Source organism: Nipponia nippon, unplaced genomic scaffold (genome assembly GCF_047370975.1).
Source record: "Nipponia nippon isolate SJK-2023a ecotype South Korea unplaced genomic scaffold, ASM4737097v1 scaffold_4, whole genome shotgun sequence".
NCBI classification, from domain to species: domain Eukaryota; kingdom Metazoa; phylum Chordata; class Aves; order Pelecaniformes; family Threskiornithidae; genus Nipponia; species Nipponia nippon.
Genome location: NW_028262358.1, coordinates 17,258,880 through 17,281,581, shown reverse-complemented (window position 1 = coordinate 17,281,581; position 22,702 = coordinate 17,258,880). Strand labels below are relative to the sequence as shown.

General features: G+C 42.9%; 1 protein-coding gene across 9 annotated transcripts in view; it reads left to right on the top strand.

The window, feature by feature from the left end:
• Positions 1-5,712: 5,712 nt before the first annotated feature.
• Positions 5,713-22,702, top strand: part of STON1 (stonin 1) — a 30,371-nt gene continuing 13,381 nt past the window's right edge. For 5 of the 9 annotated variants that reach the window (XR_015708832.1, XR_015708833.1, XM_087776981.1 and 2 more), the window contains exons 1-3: positions 7,734-7,802; positions 8,718-8,937; positions 19,438-21,434. Coding sequence is in view for 7 of the 9 variants with exons in the window: in XM_087776981.1 (XP_087633107.1) it covers positions 8,729-8,937; positions 19,438-21,434 (2,206 nt within the window). In the remaining 2 variants the exon portion in view is untranslated. Of the gene's footprint in view, positions 6,391-7,729; positions 7,803-8,717; positions 8,938-12,896; positions 12,974-17,951; positions 18,691-19,437; positions 21,435-22,702 lie in introns of those variants that run through there. The other 4 variants (XM_087776986.1, XM_087776983.1, XM_087776985.1 and 1 more) reach the window with 4 other exon arrangements.

Below are 22,702 nucleotides of genomic sequence, written 5' to 3'. Positions count from 1 at the left end.
TTTCCAACTTAAACGATTCTCTGATTCTATGCTCAGGAAGAGACAATCTTGATCACTCAAGCTGCCTTCAGTTTTTCAAGGAAATGTTTTCAAGTAAGTTCCAGACAATTGTAAATTATCGATACACAAACAGAGAATCTTGGGGAAAAAAATTTAAAGCAGTATTTTGGATCCTGTTGTAGTAGTGCTGTGAGGGGGCATAACATACTACATTTAACTCAGTGGCATTAGAAACTGGAACAAGCACAAGCTAGTTGGGCCTTCCACTTATCTGCTAACCAGGTGGTTCTGAATCAGTTTCTGAATATCTTAAATGCTCTTAAATATCTAAACTTACTGAACAATGCTATGCTATTAAAAAAGCTAAAAGCTGTCTTCAACACTGCAGTAGAGAATTCATCTTTGAGACAAAGTCTTCCAGAAGTATGACTTTGAACTACTTTGTATGGAATGGTCCGTGCAGATTATTATGGAATGCCCAAAATTTGGGCAAAGAAATTGTACTAATACTGGAATTAATGCTCAAAAATTTACAGTGTGAATACTCGACTTCCTAGTTGATTAATCAGGAAACTAATGACAAACTGTTACGAATTAGAAAAATCTTTAGAACAATACAGTGTAAAACCAGGGTTAAAGAAAAATCCTAATGGTAGTTAATTTTTTTAATGGATAGTTCATTGTAACACACAAGTTTTTGAAGCATTTTTAGAGTGCTTAATTCATTTCTCCATAATGCTGGGCACCTCATGAATAATCTCTCATACTCATGAATAAGTGACCAATTCAGATAACGGCACTTTTTCCTATTAATGGTTTTAATAACTGGATCTTCAAAAATTCTTTCTGAACTTTTGTTTTAAACCTATACTAATGCTTTCAAAGACTTCAAAATGTTTAGCTGTCCTAGATTTCTGAAAATACATCCCCAGTAACTATTCTGTGTGTTCAAAATAAATATTTGCTATAACCAAGAATGAATTTAACTTCAAGATTGCTGTCTTAAGAACTACCGCTTCATGAATTTTGAAAGTACCCAAGAAGCACCAAACACATGGGCTATTTAAAAGGCCTTAAGCTCTTATAGGTAAGAGGTTTCTCTGTCTGAAAGATTAACTTCTAAAAGAGGAGTCTTAGGCTGACATTGTCATAAGCTGTGCAAGGGTATTATCTCATTGTGGTTCAAATAATGTGATTATTTTGAATTGTTACATACATAACTATACATCTGTGATTTAAAAACTGATCATCTTAAGTGTTGATTTAAAAACGGTGGCGTGTTTAATGTCTTTTGCTAGTTCCTTCGGATAAGACTTAAACCAGCTCAACGTTTCAATAATAGTGGTGCCAGGATCTTCACGCTAGGTGCGACCTAGTAGCGCTCCAAGCAGCAGCAGTATCAAAACGTTGCTCTCCCATCTTTGCTGAAACGCACTGGCTATTTATACAGGGTATTCGCCCTTTTTACCAAGCCGGCTTCACTTCTAATTTGTACTTGTAATCCTGTTGCTTTCCCTACTCTAGCTTCCATCACTGACACGAGTTGAATGTTTGATGGGGCATGTTTCCTTGATGCTGATTTTGGGCACAGCAGGGGCCCGTCACAGATTTGTTCAGACATCCAAGGTATCAGTTGCAAACACAAAAGGGAATAAACTTTTTTTATCCACATATCGCCTATCATGAGGCTAGAGAAGTTATTTATGTGAATGCTTTTTTTTTTTATATATATAAATCCAATGTTATATTAAACTTTGGAGAACCATCTGCCCCTGTAAACTGGGCAAACCTGTTGTTCTTTAATACAGTATGTATGTACGGTAATTTGAGAGCACTATGTTCACAACGGCAGGGTCATAATAAAAATAAAGCTTAGTGCAGTAAAAAATGGTAATTGCTGCCAGAGGTCTGATTACTTCCTCCCACAAAAGCTAGATGCCACTCTATTAAGAATGCTTGTTCTGTGTTTTCTGCTTCTGTTACTACTTGCGGTATTACTCAGCAGTGAATTAAAACCATGTTTGTTTAGAAGAGGCCATGTTTGCCCTAATTCCTGAATATTTCTTTTAATCACAGAGTTAAAAACTTGCTTTAACCACACTTGTGTCTGCAGAACGGCTAGCTTGGTTGCAGATGGGGGGAGAGGAGAGCTTTTGGGGACCTTTAGAAACAAGGCTTGACTGGGGCTATGAAATCACCCCATGGAAACTTGCCTGGGGGCAGTTCTCATTGTCTGCCTCTGCTGTGTGTGTAGGCAGCGTTAGCCACGTCAATGCTAATTCCCAATCACACTGCTTCTTACAGAAGCTTCCAGTGCCAATACTTGCATCCCTGCAATAGCGAGGTTACGTAGTTGAGCTGCAAAATAAGAAGCGTGTGATTCTTGTTGGGCTTAATTTGCATGGCAAGCTACCACGCGAAGAGCCCTACAAGATTTTTAGTTTTAAACTTTTTATATGTGAAATTGCAGAGATAACAGCAGAAATCATAGTTTATTTGTACCGGTTTTAGCTCTAATTCCCCCTCAAAGTCCAAAACTTTATAAACTGATGAGGTCTTACCCAAGGAAGCAGCCTTTGGACTCCAGGCCTGGTGTCAAAATTGTATTTATGGTCTTCCATAAGCAACACAGCTTGGTCCTGAGAAGAGTTAAAACCACAAAATTAAAAGAGTCCAGGTAATTTTCAGTCACTTTAAGCACTATGGACTCTCATGATTTGACGTGGAAGCTGGTCTGCGGTGGCACGTAGCTTCTCGCAAACTTTCTCCGTGTAAAGCTCATTGCTTCTGCAATGAGTATGGGAGGCCCTTAAATCTCCACACGTCCCCCTTTCTCCTACAAAAAGGGTCTTCATCCTTGTCTGCCCTCCCACTAAAGCTTCAAGTCTCCTTCCTCCTGGACTTACAAGGCTTCGATTTGTGCTTAAATAGTAAATGCAGAACACTTTATTCAAGAACAAATATTTTAATGAAGTTATTAGCCTGAAAAAGTCTGAACTGAGAACTTCAGTGCGGCTTCATTAACTGCAGCCTTTGGCATGAGGAACAGCTGTAACGCTGGAATCGGTGCTGCACCCCTTACCTGCCTTCTACTTAATTGACTTCCAAATTGCATGTCGTATATGCCATGTCAGACACAGCAAATATTCACCTTGGGAGGGGGGGAATCATTTTTACCAAAAGTTTCTTTTGAGATCCGGAAAGTCTGGTTTATTTTCAGTCCAAACAAGTAGAGAACAACAAGTTTCTCTTAGATTACTGGTCTAGCCCAGGAGGTCAAGAGCATTTAAAGCCAACAAGCACTCAATCTCTCACAAAAGGAACAGGAGCATGCTGAATTTCTATAACCAATTTATATGTAATGAATATACAGTACTTAAATAGTGAATATACTAAATTTGTGAGGTTTTTTTAATCATCATAGTACTAAGTGAAAAATGAATTTATTAAATGAGAGGGAGAGAAGAATTTGATGCTTACTTTTGCATTTTGTTTTGAATTCTCAGTTGAGTTTTTTTGCAGAAATTTGTTGCTAAAATAAAAGGCAAAGTAGTAGAGCAAAGAGTTGAAATAAGTCTAGAAATGGAGTGTTCTTCTGTCTCCAATTAAGCATATTTGGTTCTAGGGAGATATGAACTGACAGGTTTCACTTTTGACAAAATAGTCATAAACAGTAAACATTTTATAAAAAGGGTAATATACTGCAAATCATGTTAAGATCAACATAAATATAATCAGCAACGTAAACTGACTTTGTTAGCATTGTAAAATGTCGAATGAGTTTAATAACTGCCTGTAGCAATATATAATACTGTATCTTTATGTGAAATACTCTTCAAACTGTATTTACAGTAGAAATAATTTTAATAGTTCTAATTTGTTCTGCATATGCTATTCACTAAAGTCAAATTATATTAAGGACTTTAAAATCTCAGTATCGGTTAGATTCTCCCCCCCGCCCTGCTGCTTGAGTTTATATTGCACTGAATTATTTGGGGGGGAAGAGAAAATGATAGCAGAATTTACTGGAAAAGAAAAATCTTGTCTTGAAAATGTATAAAATGTATACGTGTGTCTCAGCAAAGGAAAAATCTGATCTGTTTTTAGACAAATGCTGACCTTGATAAAGAGAGAGGAGAAATCTATACCCTTCCCACTTAACTTGAAAACCATTAGAAAGGGCTAACATGGAAGCTAACAGGCAAAAGGCTTTATTGAATGTTGCGCAGGAGTACGTGAGGGTCCAAAGGAGTCATTTGGGAGTATGCAGAAAATATTAGAAATTAGAAAGTATTTCTAATTTCCTGGCTTTTTGGCAAAACAGGAGGTATTGATGCTCCCGTTCCCTCTGCCAAGAGGTTGGGTGTGTCCAGGGAGAAGGCAGAAGACTCACTGGGATGGAATTCCAGAGGGAAGAGGTTGGGATCAGGTTCTGGCACCTCCAGGGCTACGTGCTGGGGTGAGGGTGGCATGCAGAGCTGCCTAACCCCGTGCTCGCCAGGGCTGCTGCTTTGCGATCTGAGCCTGGAGGCCTCGGGTTGGCAGTGCTGAAGAAACACATTTAAAGAGAGAAAAATAGCAATATAACGATTCGCTGGCTTGCAAGTTACAGATTAAACTATGGTGAAAAAATACCAGGCTATCAGAAGAAAAGACGGTTACCCTTTCTTTCCACTCTCCTGTCTATGTAGGACATCCTCAAATCCTTCCACTGTGAACCGTTGCTGTCCCTTACGCGATATTGAGATGGAAATATGAACAGCAGCAAGATTCTGTGAGAAGCTGGCAGGTTACAAGCCCTCAGGTGACATTATGTATTATCCATGTAACATTCATTGGGAGCATAATTTTAACCAGTATCTTAGCTGGTTTGAAATGATAAGCGCTCATGAACAAAGACCTGGCTAACTATATTGGGCACTGGATTTTTTTTAATTAAGATAATAAAAATGGAATTTTTTAAACCAAGAATGGCCAATTTTTTTCCTAGTGCAATTCTGTAATGGCATTAAGCTTACAGAAGAATTTATTTGTAGGGAAAACTGTACTGAACACTTTTATTGCAAATGCAGACAGCCAGAGCCCGAATAATATTTCCCATGCATAGAGCAAAGAAGTAGGATTGCTTAATTTGCAGAGAAAACATAAGAAAACTTTTCAGAGTGGATAAGTAGGACAAATGAAAGCAATTTACAAAAGCACATCCCTCCTTATTCTCTTTAAAATACAAGGGAAATTTCAACAACACTGAAAAGCGATGGAGCTAAACTGGACAGATGATGCTTTACAAAGAATTTTGGATGCATTACACAAGGCACCGGAGCTCACCGCTGCAAGTGAGCTACCACTGGTATCGACAGCTTTTCTTAGGGCAATTCGAGTACCTGCAGTCCCTGGCAGCTCTCCTCCATGCCCCTGGGACCGCTCCGGAGGGTTTTACAGGTGGTTTCCCCCTCTTCCTCCTCCTCCTACCCGTTCTGTCTATGTGTTCTCTCCTTTTAGGAGCAGGCTTTCTGCGTGGTACCTTGTCACCTCTGGTAGCTGCACTAGAGACACCCAGTGTAATGGTTAAAAAGGAATTTCTATTATTTAAGATAATGTGATTGAATTATCCTGTTGGTAACTGAGCCATTTTCCAAGCCTTGTGCTGTATTTCTTTGCAGGAATTCCTCTCTCCAGAGGAACTCTGAAGCACAAGATAACCTGTCCTATCTTGGAGCTGGGAGGTGTTGGCTCTGAGAGGGCTCTGCAGAGGGTGAGACCTGGCCTGGACTTGGTCTTCCCACATTGCAGCTTGGTCTTTCCATAGCTCTGCTGGTTTTTAGGAAGGCTTGGCAATTTTGCTGGCCTATCTTGAAGAAAAAGAAGCGATGCTTTACCGAGATCTGTAGGGTGTTGGAAATGCCGTCCTTCAGCATTGACAGAAATCTTTGCTGCCTCATGCTTTTCAGAGCCACTGCTCATCCCACCTCACGCCATTGAATTTACTGGAGCCAGCCTCAACTCAATTTCCAGAAGAGCCTGTCTGCTTTGGCATGACTTTCCGACAATATAGGAACTTGTAAAACAGTCTCACCAGCTTCTCACCCCATGGAAAATCAGCCTTGGCTCACCTCTGTCATGTGGCAGTGTCTTGTATCCTCACCAGAGGCTGCCAGTGTGCTTCCTCCAAGCCTGGTCCCCAAGAGGCCCCCATCTCCTTAGAAGAGTGATAGTTCACCTCTGAATCTCTTTCAGAGAGTCTTTGAGTAGCTTGCCCTTCCTCACCCCTCTTTGATGGCAACTGGTACTCTCTTACTCCTGAGGACAATAGTAATGGATTTTTCTGGCTGGTCCTCCACCCATAAAGTTCTTCCCCAAGGGTTGAGTCTCATCTTCACTAAAGCACAGGTAGGTTATTTTGTCTTTGAGGTGTCCCTTTCCTGGGGCATGAATATTTGGCCACCAAGAAATCCTCTGCCGTTTTTTGGACAGTGCTCGCCCTTTTGGAGATAGGAAGATTGACACTGCAGAGAAGGAAATGGCTATTCGTGCACAACTTAGAAGATCACCCTGGCTTAAGATCTTCTAAGAAACCAGCAAGTTTATATATCTGATATAAGCTAAATGGCCGTGGAGCTCTGCCCAGACTTTCCAGCCAGCATGGTGCTACGAGAGAGGCATCTAGGAAGGGTGCACAACTGAAGAGAGGGATCCTGGAGTCCTTGTCCTCATTAGAGGCATGAGGCTCCTCCAGAGGGAACTCTTTTGGAGAAGTCCACTTAGGAAGGAAGAAATTGAAGCTCTTCTTCCCAGAAGCATTGTCCTTTGAGCTCTGAACTTTGGGCCATCCAAGATATTGTCTATCCCCACTCTTGTCCATCTCTGTTTCCTCGCTTCTTGGCTGGTTGAGGGATGAGCTCTGCCCATTCCTAACTCCAGGAAAGGCAGGACAGGCCTATCGATACCCTACGGACAGAGTTACGACCAAATGAATCGTAGAATCATAGAATTGTTAAGGTTGGAAAAGACCCTTAAGATCATCGAGTCCAACCGTTAACCCAGCACTGCCAAGTCCACCACTAAACCATGTCCCTAAGCACCGCATCTACACAGCTTTTAAATACCTCCAGGGATGGAGACTCAACCACTTCCCTGGGCAGCCTCTGCCAGTGCCTGACTGCCCTTTCGGTGAAGAAATTTTTCCTAATATCTAATCTAAACCTCCCCTGGCGCAGCCTGAGGCCGTTTCTTCTCGTCCTATCACTTGTTCCTTGGCAGAAGAGACCGACCCCCACCTCGCTACAGCCTCCTTTCAGGTAGCTGTAGAGAGCAATAAGGTCTCCCCTCAGCCTCCTCTTCTCCAGGCTAAACAACCCCAGCTCCCTCAGCCGCTCCTCAGAAGCCTTGTGCTCTAGGCCCTTCCCCAGCTTCGTTGCCCTCCTCTGGACACGCTCCAGCCCCTCCATGTCCTTCTTGGAGTGAGGGGCCCAAAACTGAACACAGCACTCGAGGTGCGGCCTCACCAGTGCCGAATGCACGCACGGCGTTCCCTTAATTGTACTTAGAAGCAAGAAACTTTCTTCTGCTGCCGTAGCTCCCGTTCCCACCGAAACGAAATCTCCTCGGGTGTTTTCGGCCCCGCCGCTCCCCCGCGGCGGCTGAGGAAGGGGGCGATGGCGGGGCGGGGCGGCGGGGCGGGGCTAAGCCCCGCCCCGCCGCCCCGCCCCGCCACCGCCCCCCCCCGCGCCTGGCCGGTGGCTGTCGCCGCCTCTGCCGGCTGCGGGCGGTCCCCATGGCGGCGGCCGGACGGTGACTTGCGGGTAAGGAGCGGGCCCCTGGGTCAGGGAGCGGAGGGGGGGAGCTCGGCCGGCTCTGCCCCCCCCCCCCCCCCGCCCCGGGACGGTAACGGTGGAGCGGGTCCCCGGGGCGCGGGGGTGGGGGCTCCCTCAAAAGTGGAATTTTCCCGGTTAGTTGAGGCGCAGCCCTGAAGTCCTGGCGTGAAGCGGGACGGTGGATGGGGCTGCTTTGTTTTGGTTTTAGAACAGGGTTTAAAAAAAAAAAAAGTGGCTCTTTTTCTCTCTTTCTTCTTTCTCTCTTTTTTTCTTTCTCTTCTTTCTTTCTTTCTCTCGCTTTTTTCTCTTTTTCCTTTTTCTCTTTCCCTCTTTTCCTCTTTTTTCATTCTCTCGCTTTTAAATTTATTTTTATTTCTTTCCTTTTTTCTGTTTCACTTTTCATCTTTTTCTTTTTTTCTTTTTCTCTTTTTCTTTTTTCCTTTTTTTCTTTTTCTTGTTTCCTTTTTCTTTTTTCTTTTCCTCTTTTTTCCCTTTTCCTCTTTCTTTTTCATTCTTTTTCTTTTTTCCTTTTTCTTTTTCCCTTCCTTTCTCTTTTTCCCTTCCTTTCTCTTTTTCCCTTCCTTTCTCTTTTTTCCCTTCCTTTTTCCCTTCCTTTTCCTTTTCCTTTTTTTTTTCTTTTTCTTTTTCTTTTTTTTTTCTTTTTCTTCCTCTCTCCTTTTTTTTATTTTAAAGTAGAAGCAGCGAACAGGAGATGGCTCTGCGTGGGGTACCCAGAGCTTTGAACTGCTGCGGAAATCAGTGGGGTTTGGGTGATGGGCATCCTGCAGAGTCAAGTTCCCATGACTTTTGCCTTGTTAGGGAGGAGACTGGGGCGAGGGAGCAGTTTTTTTATTCAATACTTGAAGTGAAATGCATTCCTGGAGCCTTTCTCATCTTTTCTAGTGGTTCAGCCGATGATGTTAAACTATGCACGTAGGCTCACGGTGTTTGCAATCATTGCCGCAGAAATCCCTCCTGTACGTACAACGGGGCGCAGGGCTTTGGGAAAACAACCGGAGCGGATGCAGAAGGATGTGCCTCGCGGGGCTGAAAGGATTAGCCTGCACTTACCATATACACCCTTAGTGCGAACTCTAGAGATGGTATTTCAAGCATATTGTAGGTGAGAAAGGATCTCAAAAGTTTGCACTTTCTTGTTTTAAATACGTACTCGCTGAAGGGGTGACTTTCAGTAAGTTGTTTTTCTTTGTTTAAAGATGTAGGTCTTCTGATACTTCTGGCAAATAAGAGCTCTTCTGAAATGTGCTAGGGAAAATGCTGACTAGGGTGTTTTGTAGGAGCCCAGCAACAGTTAAGTTACAAAAGTCTACAGTTACCTTCCCCAATAGGGATGTTTTTCCTCTGAGGTGGAGCGCACTAGAAACCTTCACTGATTTCTCTGCAAACAGGACTTAGCTTTTTTTGGGAGGGGGCTAATGACTGTCTGGGGAGGAGGGAACAGAAGTTTTGGAGCCTGAGGCTCTTAAGTATGAACTATTCACTTTGCTATTAACTCACTTTTCCCTATGTGGAGGTTGAGACTCTGCTCCGTCTGTAAGAGAAGAGGAAAAAAAAGATAGCTGAAGACAAAACGTGGAGGTGCCTGGTTTAGTGCACCGAAAGCACACCTGCAGCGAGAAAATGTTACGAGAAAAGATCGGCTGCTTTCTTGACTACACGTATGAGCAGAGGAGAGCTTAGCACTGCACTCTGTAACTGGTCGTAGTTGAGCACAGAAGTAGTTTGTCCAACAGAGAGCGTGGCTGGAGATTATACTTAACCAATGTTGGAGTTGTAAATCACACCACTGGGTAACTCGGCCTGAAGGCAGGTATGAGGTCCTTGTTTCATGCTCAGATTTGATTATTCTCCTCCCCGTCTCCTTCTGCACAGAGAAATAATATTATTTTCTATTACTGTAAAAAATATCGGGATTTGTAAGCTTAATGGCCCAGCTGTTTGGTATCGCTGCCCAAATCCAGATCTCTAAATAGCAAGTGAATGTAAATTTTAAAGTTTTTCTGTGTGTGAATGTTAACTCCAACATGAAATGCACCCAGTTACCTGAATAGTGATGCATTATCACGGACAGTGCTTTACTTCATGCTTTGGTAAACAAGATTCCTCCAGTCCACCACTCCTTTGCTTATGTTTTTGATTGGTATAAATACGAGCTGAAGTCTTTTGCTTCAGAAAGCCAGGCTGCCCACACGTCTACCTTAAAAAGCTTTTGGAGAGGAACCCAAATGAGTTTTTTTTGGGTGACTGCGTTATGAATTATACTTTCTGATGTGACTGTCATCAGTTGCTATTAAAAATACCTCTATCCAAATAAACAACGAAGGATTCAATTGTGACCCTCCTTCTCGTGAGTGCTGGTATTCTTATAAGGCTTTAAGGCAGGGAGAAGGGGAGTATCCCGCAGTCGAGGAGAGAGTTGGTCTTTCAGAAAACATTACTAATAGCTGCCAGGCAGTACTTCTCATGAAGAGCTCTGCAAATCTTACGTCGCGTGTTAGTCTCCAGGAAAGTACTAGCGCTTGTTTACTGGGCACTAAAGCATGAGGAAGATTTGAATGCGGATTTAATAACTGACTCTGAACCAAAAAAAAAAAAAAAAAAAAAAGAGTATACTATGTTGTACAGTGAATATGCTAAATACAGGATTTCCATTAGCTTCCCTACTTTTTATTATTCGCTGCTGAGATTAGTGGCACGAATTTTTGAAGTGTACTTTTGCGTCGTGTATTCTTTGTGGCATTTCATCCATCACTTCCCTTGGACACTGCAAACACTAGCAGAGGACCAGGTTTAATTTGTTTCTGACCACGACCCATTTAATATTTTGATGTGATCTGTGTGCTAAAGTGTTCAGGCCTTTTTTTTTTTTTTTTTCATCCAGAGGGCTGCTCAATCGTAAAACAAAAAAGGCTGTTGATTTTACAGAAGTGGAACAGCCACCCATAACTGCATTTCTGCTGCTTGATGGCATATTATAAATCTCTGCCTCTGCTCAGGGGGAGGAGAGAGGGAGGGGTTTGGGATGTTAACCTCCTTGCCAGAGCCCTCTGCGGCACTGCCGTGACCAGAGTACTTTTGTGGGATGTTTGTGCATTCCTAATAATAACATGTTTCCTAAACATAGTTAAAAATTGCTTCAGTAGATGCAGTAATATTCCATTAACTTAGTGACCTGCAGAAGTACTGTAAATAAAAATAGATTTATTTTCCTGTCTCTTCCAGGCCAGAGCACTGTGCCGAGGGCTTGTTGGCTTTAATTAAAAAAAACCTCAAACCTTCTGTACAGTGGAATGTCAGCTAGTGTCAATAAACAGTTTACATGAGACTCTTCTGCAACTGTCCATTGGCTCTCCGAAATCTGCCTAGGGAGCGTAAGTTATGCGGTCGCTATGGTGATGCTGAAGAGGAGCGCGATTCAGGGAGGATAAAGCAGGACTGGCTGAGTGAACTGAATGGGAGCGGGAACAGAAGCACCTTTCAGGGGTGCACCGGCGCTGCTCCCCGCAGCTCGGCAGCCCAGCAACCTCCGCCTCCTCCCCACCCATCTTCTAACTGGGGGGTTTCATTTGTAGGAAGAAGAAAGGCCCCGTGGAGAGGTGTGTTGTATACATGAGAGAAACATGCATATACACGGTGAAGTGAGTTAAAAATGACTTACACATCTTGTCGAACCAGATAAGAGGAAGAAAGAAAACAAGTGATGTGTCTTAGCACTCTGATATCCAGGGAGGAAGAGAATAAAAACACCGAGTAGTTACTATTGATTTGAGCAGGCTTTTTTATGATGTCTTCTAGGCAAAGAGAGTTTTCTTCTGTTAAAGATGTTCAGTATAACATAGAGAACCATTTTGTGGTTCTTAGGGTTTAATCCTGTTCTCACTTGAGTTAGTAAAAATGCTCCTACTGCCTTTGATAGCAGATTGCGTCCTCTTGAGATTTTTCCTGATCACCCCCTGTTTGCTAGCAAATGGGGCACAAACATGGGTACACCCCGTCCTGCCTTCTCAGTTACCAGCCTGGAGTCCAAAGATGCACAGAAACACGTGCTACCAGATGTATGTCACTTAGACCTGGCATTGTTTTTCACCTTCCGAGATAGGAAATCCACCCCATGAACAGGAAAATGCTGGACGTCTGAGGTGGGACTCTTCTCCGACTCTCTTCTGGAGGAGCCAAGTGAGAAGTTAGAACAGATGGACCCAAGATGCTTAGACTTGTGTCAAGTACTGATGTTTGCCATTCTTGTGGTTAGACCTGATGTTATACCAGAGATAAGTGCCTTTTTTGTCACTTTTGTTACATTTAAAAAAAATAACAGGTTATAAGTGTACCTGTTTCTGGCTCTTATATACCAGAATTATCCAGAGTTGGTGGTGTGATGCTAGATGTGATTGCAACTCCTCAAAGCAAAATAGTTACATGTAGCTGTGGATTCGGAATTTTTTTTCTTTTTTTTAATGTAAGAAAGTGCTCATTGCAAGCCTGTGATCCTTACATGTTTTGTAGCTGGAGATTGACTTTTGATTGACTTCTCTGTGCTGTCGTATTCATTGATTCATGTGTTTTCTAATGTGTCTGCATACTGGCTAAGTCACAGCAAGCAGTATAGGAATTGGTGCAAGTAACTTTATAGTTCCCTTGAGGTGAGCGAGGTGGTCTTAGGGTAAAAGAAGACTAGTGTTGTTTTTTGCAGCTCGGTGCTTGGCTGCGTGCACTGCTGGAGAGACTCTTGAGTAACTTTCAAGAGTGGCTTCAGGTCTCCATTCTGGTATCTTTTCCAATGACACTTAAATTATGTTTCTATTTTAGTTTATTTTATTTACTTTATTTATTTTTAGTTTATTCTATTTAGTTTATTTTATCCCATTCTGAAAGTGACGTTCATGATCATAAACTCTGCAAAAAAGCCTTGAGAGGAATGGTGGTGCAGATCCCAGGTGACTGTGTGGCAGTGATTTATAAAAAGCTCTCGGTTCCTGTAGAAAGCATCTTTGGCATGTCCCCATAAAATCCTACGGGTACTTCCAGTAAAACGTTATCTCTAGGCTTTCCTGCCTCGACATCTATTCCCAACTAAGAAAATACTGAAGGAGCAAGCTGGTCTGACTCACCCGCGGTGGTGTGATCGCTGGAGCGGGGTGAGGGAGGGTGTGGGAATCGCAGCTTACAGTATATGGGGAGGTCGGTTGAAGCCGATCGTGTTACACAGAAGACCGGTCATGCATGCTGTTTTGTTGTCTTTTTGAGGCAGCTTTGAAATGACTTCACATCTGAGTGTTAGGGAAGGACCCCCTAGAATGGATCCAGACATGAAAAGGAGTTTGTTTACAGTGCATAGCAGCTGAGGTTTGGGTGATTATTTCATGGCAAAGATGGGATTTGTTTTGAATAGCCACGCTAGATTTTCATATAAACTGGAAGGTCCTCACCATCTAACCTCATTCTGTTGTGAGCAAGAAGAGGAGCTACTTCTTTGAAGAAGACCCACTTCAACCACAGCCCAGCAGGCTAGAATAGTGATTAGAGATGTGAAGCTGGCAGCACTGCTTCTTTTCTTTTGTTTTCTTTTGAGAGCTTCCCATAGGTTTTCCCTTGTGTGTGAGTCTCGTATCTGTTTACAGCCTTTAAAGGATGAGATGTGACTCTGAGAGGCAGAGGAGCAGGCGTTTCGTCAGGCACCTCTGCGTAGCATCCCTTCTGAGCGCTGGATGCTCTCCTGGCACGCAGAGAGCGTCGGTGCTGTAGCCGTTGGTACTTGCCCTTGTGGTGGTGAGTCCCCCACGTCCCAGACCGTGTGACACCACCCTCTCCAGAGGCTGTTTCAGCCTTTGCTGTATCCTTTTCCCCAGCAAGGAAAGCAGGCATTGTCTCCACTTGGGCGTATACCGTGATATGTTGTGTTGATGCCCTTAAAAACGTTAATTTTTTCATGCTTGCGCGTGCAAATACCAACCACCTTATTTGTAGACTCCCCTTTGACTCAAAGCAGACACAAGTAATAGCGAGAGGCGTTTGCATGAGTTATGCCTGCCTCTGCTCTGGGGACGTGTGCGCTGTCAAAAGCTGAAAGCTTTAATTCCTCCAGCTCTCGGGGCCAGGAGTAAGGAATTCCAAATTAAACAGATTAGCTGCGAGCTCCGAACTTCTCCCAGCTGTGCCTATGCCCCAGAGAGCGAGCAATGTAAATAGAAGTTCACGTTACGCTTTGAAGTCGGTCTCTATTTTTGACTGTTACACCAGTTCCTTATTTTTGAAAAGTAACAAAATGAGTAATGCAGTGGGAGACTTAACCCATGTATATATCCCAAACACAAGCGAAAGCCAAGAAATTCCTATTTCCCACCAGTTGTGCATTTGGCTTATGTTTATTTCAGAGGTATAGGTTGGAGAACTTTTTTTTTTTGGTCTAGGAGACATCGAGCAGAGTTAAATAAAAGTGCAGCCATATGTAGTCTCAAAAAGAAATTTGAGGCAAATCAACATAAATCAAGCATTATTTTACATAGAAGGTATTCAAGTTTTGTTTTTTTTTTTTTTGCATAGTTAAGTACTAAACAAAACGGTGATACAAAGAATATGGCTGTAAAATACAGAGATAAATTTGCCATATTTTACTTGGATATCACAAGGGCTTACAAGCTTTTAGGGTATTTTATATACCATATGTGCTTTATTGCTTAAACTGCAGAGAATTTGTACTCTCCTGTGAGACTATTACACTTTATGGCAAAATGCTTGAAGAGTTGTGTACGTATTTGTACAAGAAACGGTAACAACTCATATGGTATCGTTGTGGGACAGCTTCACCACAGCGTGTGCAGTATGCAGAGTTTTGTCTTCAATTTCTATATAGCCCATGTGCAACGGACAGTGTTGTTCCTGGAAATATAATTGACGTGTAGTAGTGTATGGGGTCCGTAGTCATTCTGGAAGGGTGGAAATATAACGACCAGGCGTTGTCCACAGATGGAGTAGCTCGTGCAAAGAGCTGAGCTTATTTTGAAGGGATTATTTAACTGTTTTGTCACACTGTGTATAGGTAAATCTGCTTTTTTTGAGCTTGAAACAATCTGTGAGGTTGATATTTGCCCAGTAAGACCCCGCCACGGAAGTGGCACACGTAAGATACATGCTCGGGTGTTACAAAGAGAATTTATTCAGAGGATATATAGCTTAATAGTTTTGAAGCCACAATGGCCTTTGCAGCTAACGGCAATAAGGAATGTATTTATAAAACTGTGCTTTTCTGTGTATTTGGGAATGTGAGTACTGTCTATTAAACATTGCATTTACTTGCCTTATGCTTTGCAGAAGGGAGGGGTTTCCCTGCCGCTCTCCATTAGATGACCCCATGCTCCTCCAATATTTAAAAAAAGCACCTTTGTGTTTAAATCCACAGGGATACGCTTGAGGGTTTTAGCTGGTGCCAAGGGTTAGGGAAGACCCTGGGAGTGAGATGCTCAGGGGCTGTGGGTGGGCTTCACTCGTGCACTGTGCTGGTTCAGATGCTGCTGCTTCCCTGCCGTGGAGGGGGCGATGCAAGGCCGCTCCATCAGAGTGATGGGGGACATTGCTGGATGACAAGTCAGCATCCTCAGCTAGCTGAGCACCAAGCCGTATCTGGATGACAAATACCAAAGTCAATACCTTGAATTGCACCTTGGAGCGAGTAGGAAGTTGTTATTACTGTTTCACCATAGGAAGAGATAACAGTATCCCCCCTCAAGGCACAAAAGTTGAGCAGTATTTTTGCTGCAGATTTGATCTGGGATTTTCGAAGCAACAAAGGACCCAGTAATAGCTACAGCCTGTGAAATCTCTCAATAGGATAGGATTTCTCTTCCTTACATCCTCGAGGTATTAAAATGAAGAAATTAAGCCGCAACCACTATTCATTAAATGCTGAGGGACTGGGTTAATCTGATAAATGGGAAGGTGGTTTTCAGACAGAAGAGGATGAATTGAGATGAGCCACAGCTTTTGAGTCCACTGGAATTGATGCATTTAGGATCAACTGTTATTTCAGCCAGCTTTTTTGTTTGCAGTTTCAATATTCTAAATATGGTATTTCCTGCTGCATATCTGAATGAGATACCACACGTGCTTGTAATTTAAATGTTATGGGCTGCATAACATATGTGGTAACAGAGATCAATAGCATCTTGTATCATTTTCCTCTTCCCCAAAACATTTGGGTTACGTTTAAGTGAGTCCCGTGGGAGCTTTTTGGAGTCAAAACACATCTATCCTAAAGCCTGGGTTTACTGCCATTTCGAGGAAGAATGCCCTAATTCTTAAGGAGGTATTTGGAGCACTTTTTAGAACAAAAAAGAACTTGAGAGAAAAGATTAATTTATGGTGTTGTGCAGATGTAAAAGCATCAGAGAACAAGCCACATAATGTAGCATAAGACTCTGAATTTTTTTTTCTTTTAAATACCAGATGAATGGTGCTGCCCATAACACATGCGAGGGTGCATTTCCTTTCATTAGCATGACATTATAAAAACAGCTTTTAAAGATCCATTTGGATGTTTGTCCTCCATTCCTAGTAGTCACTTTTGGGGATCAGTGAGCAATAGTAGGGGAACTGCTATCTATTTCAACACTTACTTCTTGCATGTGTGTTTTTGTTAACATCAGTATAATTTTTTTTGAAAAACACATTTCTGGAAAAGTAATGAAAGGTGAAAGCTACAGCCTCTGACAGGTATGTGAAGGGTATGGCAACTGCAGATGAGAGCTCCATCTGCCAAAGTGGTTTGCTTCATAGACATTTATTGACTGAAGTTAAATATTTGGCAGGTGAATTTCAAGCATCTTTTTGTTTTGTAACAGGGAAAAAAAACTGCCGAATAATCTGTTACATCATGTTTTAAAAAGTGAATAGCAATAGATGTTGGGGAAAAAAAATGAACATCTGGAAATAATAAAGGATGCTGAAAAACTTCATTTCTAATGAGAAAGGGAGACAGGCTGCAGAATGTGTTCTTTACTGTAAACAACATTTGTATTTACTTACCTTCCCATTTTATGTTTTCTTTTTCACTCGCACAGCTCAGTGTTTTGTGATGTGCCCCTTCAGCGTGGCTGCGGTCATACCGAATAGCTGCGCCTTGTCAGGCTGCTGGACTCGCCGTCATTTCCGCTGAGCTTCACGCCGTATCCCTGCATCATCCCCGGAGCCCCTCCGGAGAGAAAGGCTCTCTCTCCCCTCGCTCAGCGTGGTTTTTTCTCTCGCTGGCGGTCCCTTATCTCTTGTAAATGCCGGAGGAGTTTTTAATGGCAGCCTTTGAGGCTGCTTCCCAATGCTCTCTGTTTACCAGTGTGCCCCACAGTCCTGGCTGTTAGAGAAAAAAGCCGTGCTCCGAGTTAGCATCGTGTAAGCTGTTGTTAACAAACGAGGTTTGTTAAGATGAAGGAAGGTCTGAAAACTTTGAAACTTCCCGATCTAGAAATAATCAATAGATACTGCAGAAGGAGCAGTGCCGGCAACCAGAGGGAAAGGAGGAGAAGGGTGTGGAATGGGAGGAAAAAAATGATGACCAAGTCGGAGACCAAATCGCTGTGATTTTTCTTTCCATTGCTATACTTTCTTTTGATGAAGTGATTGTGTGGGTGAAGGATACACTGGTACTTGTGTGCATCTGAGCTATGACAGTTATTTGTAACTTGTTTGCTCCCTTTCTCTCTGTAAGTGGAGAGGAGAGTGCTTATAAAATAACTAGCATAGTGCAAATATTTTTACTGAACAAAAAGGTCGAGAGTTCAAAAAATAATGAAGGACCAGAGTCCTTCTCCATTGCGAGCTCTTGTTTGCTCGGCAGCAGAGTGAGCAGGCTGTGCCACAGCTTATGGTATTTTCTTAAAGACTATAAACTGGCCAAGAAATAATGGGGAAATGGTAAAAATAATGACTCACGGCGTAGGATTTCACTTGGCGAACTTTGGCATCTTTAGAAATGAACTGTTCTCTAAACGCTACAGATAAAGAACGGCTTTTGCGGTTACATGATTTTATGCTGTAGTGTTGTGCAATTAATATACGGCCTAACTATGGCTGTCTGTGCACGAAGGGGAATAGCTTTATGTCATCGTTATCTAACCTTAATTAACCAAGTAACGTATGTGCAGGTGGTTTTGTCTATATGAACTCTGCCTTCCTTGTGCTTTCAGGCAAACGTGAATATGTTCTGACATAACAAGAATAACTTTTTTTCAAATGAACGATGTTTATCTATGCCCTGTGGTGCTTCATTGTACTCGATTCCTCCTCCGTCATTAGCAATTTATTGCTCGCTTCTTCATCAGTCAGGAGCAGTGGGGAGGAAAAACTTTGGGGATGACATATATAAGGATACAGTGAGCATTTACATTTCAGTGTGTGATTTAAAACCATGAAGGCAAGATTAATTATTTACTGGTTGCAGTCCTGCTCTGAGGACATCTAGCTGAGCCCTTTACCAAAGATACTTTGTTTGATGAAGTTTATTAATTGGTTTAAAGACCTGTACTTTTTCCAGGCCACCAGCCAATTCAGTGCTTAGCAGATGTGTATGTTTTTACTTGGCCTTGACTTGTGTTTCACCAGTGTTTTATCTCTGGTGGATGCTTGTAGTCTACCCTTTGACAGGGATGTATCGCTCATCCTTAGGGCTAACTCTTCCTTGTTTATAAGTCTAATGCTTTTCCACCATGCCTCTAACTTCACTCTGACGTGTCCAGTCCCTAAGAGCGTAAGTCAGGGTTGAAGGAACCGACGTGAAGCAATTCCTGCCAAGGTCTGGAAGGCATCTGGGACCTATCTGCACATCCTGCTCCTGGCAGGAGGCACCTCAGATAGCAGCATGGAGCAGGTGATGAGTTGCAGGCCAGTTCTGGTGACTACAATACGCTCCCTGCTGCCTCTCACCTGGGGGTGCTCGCGGAACCGCTCTGTTGCCTGTGCCCATTGCATGAGGGGAATGTCTGCCTTTGGAGGGACCTCAGGAACTGGCCATTCATTGCACATGTTATCTTGGTGGGCTGGTTTTGCCCTGATGGCTGTAGTACGTGTGTGTACCTTTGCCATCAGCACTGAGTTGCTACAGCTTTTCAACAACAAAAAAAATATCCCCCCTCATCCTCCTAATTTTGTTCTTGGAAACAGCTGCACCATTCTTAGTAAAACACTAGTTTGTTTAATGGTGGGATGGAGGGGAAACCTCACCTGGAGCAGAGGCCTAGTATGGAAAATCTCTGTCCATATTACAAGCTACAGATAAGCGGTATAGTAGAAAATATTATGCAAGCGGTCCTGTACAGCTGTGGGACTTTCTGCTCTCTCTGATCTAGAGGCTGCATGCATGAGATACTCTGCAGAGCCCATAAAGCTTAAATCTCCCTTAGATCCCCAGCCTGGGAGAGCAGTGGGAATTCATGGGGAGTTAATCTGTTTCTACACAGATGTCTCAGATTATACATGTAAAACACAACGTACACTGTATTTGTGAACTGCATGCACATTTTAAGCTTTGTGTGGTTTGAATTTTGTAAGGGTTGGGTTTCTTTGTTTTGTCTTTCAAGACAATTTATTTCCGTTCATGTCTGTTGTTTCTTCGTAGATGGTTTGCGGGTAATACGTGTGCAAGTGTCTCAAGTTTCTCCTACAAGATGTGTTCCACAAATCCAGCAAATTGGGTCACCTTCGATGACGAGCCGCTCTTCCAGTCACCTCAGAAATCGGTTGATAATCAGAGTAGTTGTAAAGCAAATGGCCTTAAACTGAATCTGTCTAGTGTGCATGAGGCTTCAAGTAGATCATCTTCTACAGGCAGCACTCCACTCTCATCTCCTGTAGTTGACTTCTACCTAAGTCCTGGACCCCCCAGCAACTCTCCACTTACTACGCCTACCAGAGACTACCCAGGAAGTCCGTGCATCCCAAAGCCTGGGATTCACATCCTTTATCCCATCCCTGAATGGCCATCAAACGTTAATCTTCTTCCATCACCCGGGATTTGCTCATCCCTAATCTCGCAGAAACCAAGCAGCCTTCCTTTGAACACCTCGCCTAATGACCATCCTGTTAAGACTTTGGTCTCCAAATCATCAGACGAAGGAAGCCCTACTCCGCCAGGAAACTGCGATGATTTAGGAGAGTTGTCGTCGGCACCGGGGCGCTTCCCATACTTCCAGAGCGACTGTGCTTTTTCCAGTCCCTTTTGGAAGGAAGGATGCTCGCTCAGCACGTCACCAGCTAATGTTAGCACACACAGGAAGGACAAAGCGCTCAACAGGAGCATCTGTCATCCTAAAGACAAAGAAACTTGCCACGATCAGAAAAGCCTTAACCAGGGCTCCTTCAGCTACATCTGCGAGAGGCTTGAACACCTGCAAGCTGATAGCTGCGATGCCGCAGGAAGCCCGCCCGTCTCCAGCGCTCACGCGTGGCACAAGCTCTCCCCTGCCGTCCCACGCAGCCTTTTCAGGACCCGGAAAGTGGATGGGTGGCCGTTCATGTTGAGGATTCCCGAAAAGAAGAACATGATGTCGTCTCGGCAATGGGGCCCTATATACCTTAGTGTCCTAGCCGGAGGTGTACTGCAGATGTATTATGAAAAGGGCCTGGAGAAACCTTTCAGGGAGTTCCAGCTGCAGCCACACTGTAAGCTGTCCGAACCCAAATTAGAGAGCTATAATGTCTCAGGAAAAATCCATACTGTGAAGATTGAGTGCGTGTCTTACACAGAGAAAAGGAGGTATCATCCTAAAGTAGAAGTGATCCATGAGCCAGAGGTTGAGCAGATGTTAAAGCTGGGCACCACAGATTATAATGACTTCACCGATTTCCTTGTAACGGTCGAGGAAGAACTTATGAAACTTCCTACTGTTTCTAGACAAAAGAGGAATTATGAAGAGCAAGAAATGACTCTGGAAATAGTGGATAACTTTTGGGGGAAAGTCACTAAGGCAGAAGGAAAACTCGTAGAAAGTGCCGTCATCACGCATGTTTACTGCTTGTGTTTTGTCAACGGAAGTACCGACTGCTTTCTAACCCTGAATGACCTGGAGCTCCAGAAGAGGGATGAGCGTTATTTCGAGAAGCAGGAGGAGAATAAGAAATGGATCGATATTCTTGATTGCCATTTCCATAACTGTGTCAAAGCGCAGGAATTCGAGCAATCGCGAATTATTAAGTTTACGCCCCCAGATGCCTGTAGGCTGGAAGTGATGCGTTTCAGGACACGGTATAATGGGCAAGACCTTCCCTTTTCTGTGAAGGCTGCGGTAGTGGTTCAGGGGGCATATGTTGAACTTCAGGCTTTTATAAACATGTCTTCAACTGCTCCGATCCCAACGCGTTTACCCTCTGTGAAATACTGTGAAAACGTTATGATACGCTTTCCCGTTCCCACACAGTGGATCAAAGCACTTTGGACCATGAACCTCCAAAGGCAGAAGTCCCTAAAAGCAAAAATGAATAGGAGAGCGTGCCTTGGCGCTTTACACGAGGTTGAATCTGATCCCGTAATACAAGTCTCGGTTGGAACAGCAAAATACGAGAGTGCCTACAGGGCTGTTGTGTGGAAGATAGACAGACTTCCAGATAAAAACTCAAGTAAATAATTTGCGCTATAGAATGATGGGCTTGGGTGCACGTCTTCACTGTTTTTATGCTTGTGTACCTCCATCAGCTGCCGTAGTTTGGGTTTTTACCTGTGTGGTGGTATTGGTAGAAGCTGGAGTAACCTTTTAGCAAAAAGAGAATATAGCCTTTTTTTTTTTTTTTAAAGGACATTTTCCTAATTTATTTGATGGAGGCAGATATATTACTGTCAGTAAAAATAAGCGTGCAGTATCATGGAAGTGGATCTCATCATTCTGAGTAAACCTCAAGTCTGTAGTAAGAAAGAGGGAAGGGTTTATGCTTCACATATACCAGGTGGGCAATGGTGGGATGGGAAACAAACGCCAGGAGGTAAAATGATGTGCCCACCCAATACCACACGGTTAATAGAAAAGGTGGTATTGTAACTGTTGGGTCTTGGGAAACGGTAGGTATGATACGTAACTGGAAGGCACTGTGGTCAAACTTGCCGTAGGAAGTTGACTGGGCTTTTGCAAAGGCTTATATCTATTACCTCTTTTATGGGTTTGTGCATTAAGATTGTATGTTCATGGCAATAACTGCACCGACAAAAAATGCCTCCCACGTCATTGCTGTTTCTCTCTGGTGGTACCTCACTAAAAACTTGCAGCAATAAAACCAGCTAAGTTTATAGTTGTGCATGTGGAAGTTGTTAATTTTCCACTAGGTAAAATAGTTAATTTACCTTAATTTAATGGAGAAAATATGACTTTTTTGAGAAGGAAAATACAAATATATGGTTTTAAAATTCCAATTTTTAGTCACGTTACCAGGTTAATAGCCCTATAAAAGCCCTACTTTTCTAAAGGCATAAAAATTCTTGAGGGATACAGTATTCTGCTTCAAGTTCTGTAGAATGAAGGCATTTGATCCTTTGCTTAGATATGCATTATGTGTATTTGAGGCTTTGGGAATCTGTGTAAGGCAAGGGCATCTATTAAAGCATTTTGCATAAAATACCTGTAAAATCTGTACTTTTAAGAATGGGGTAAGTGTGTAATATTAACAAGTGGATTGGCCTAGACTTGTAGTATCCTAACTGTCTGGACTAACTACCTCTTTAAAATGTCCAGAAAAGATTTAATCTTCTTAAGTCCTGGTTTCAGGTATGCTAGTACTAAGTTGACGTATCCACTCCCGGGTTCTGACAGCTAGATGTGTGTGCAGGTGAGAGTTAACATTCAAACCTATTAAAAAAAAAAAAAAAGAGTAAAGGCAAAAAAACTTCCGAGGATATT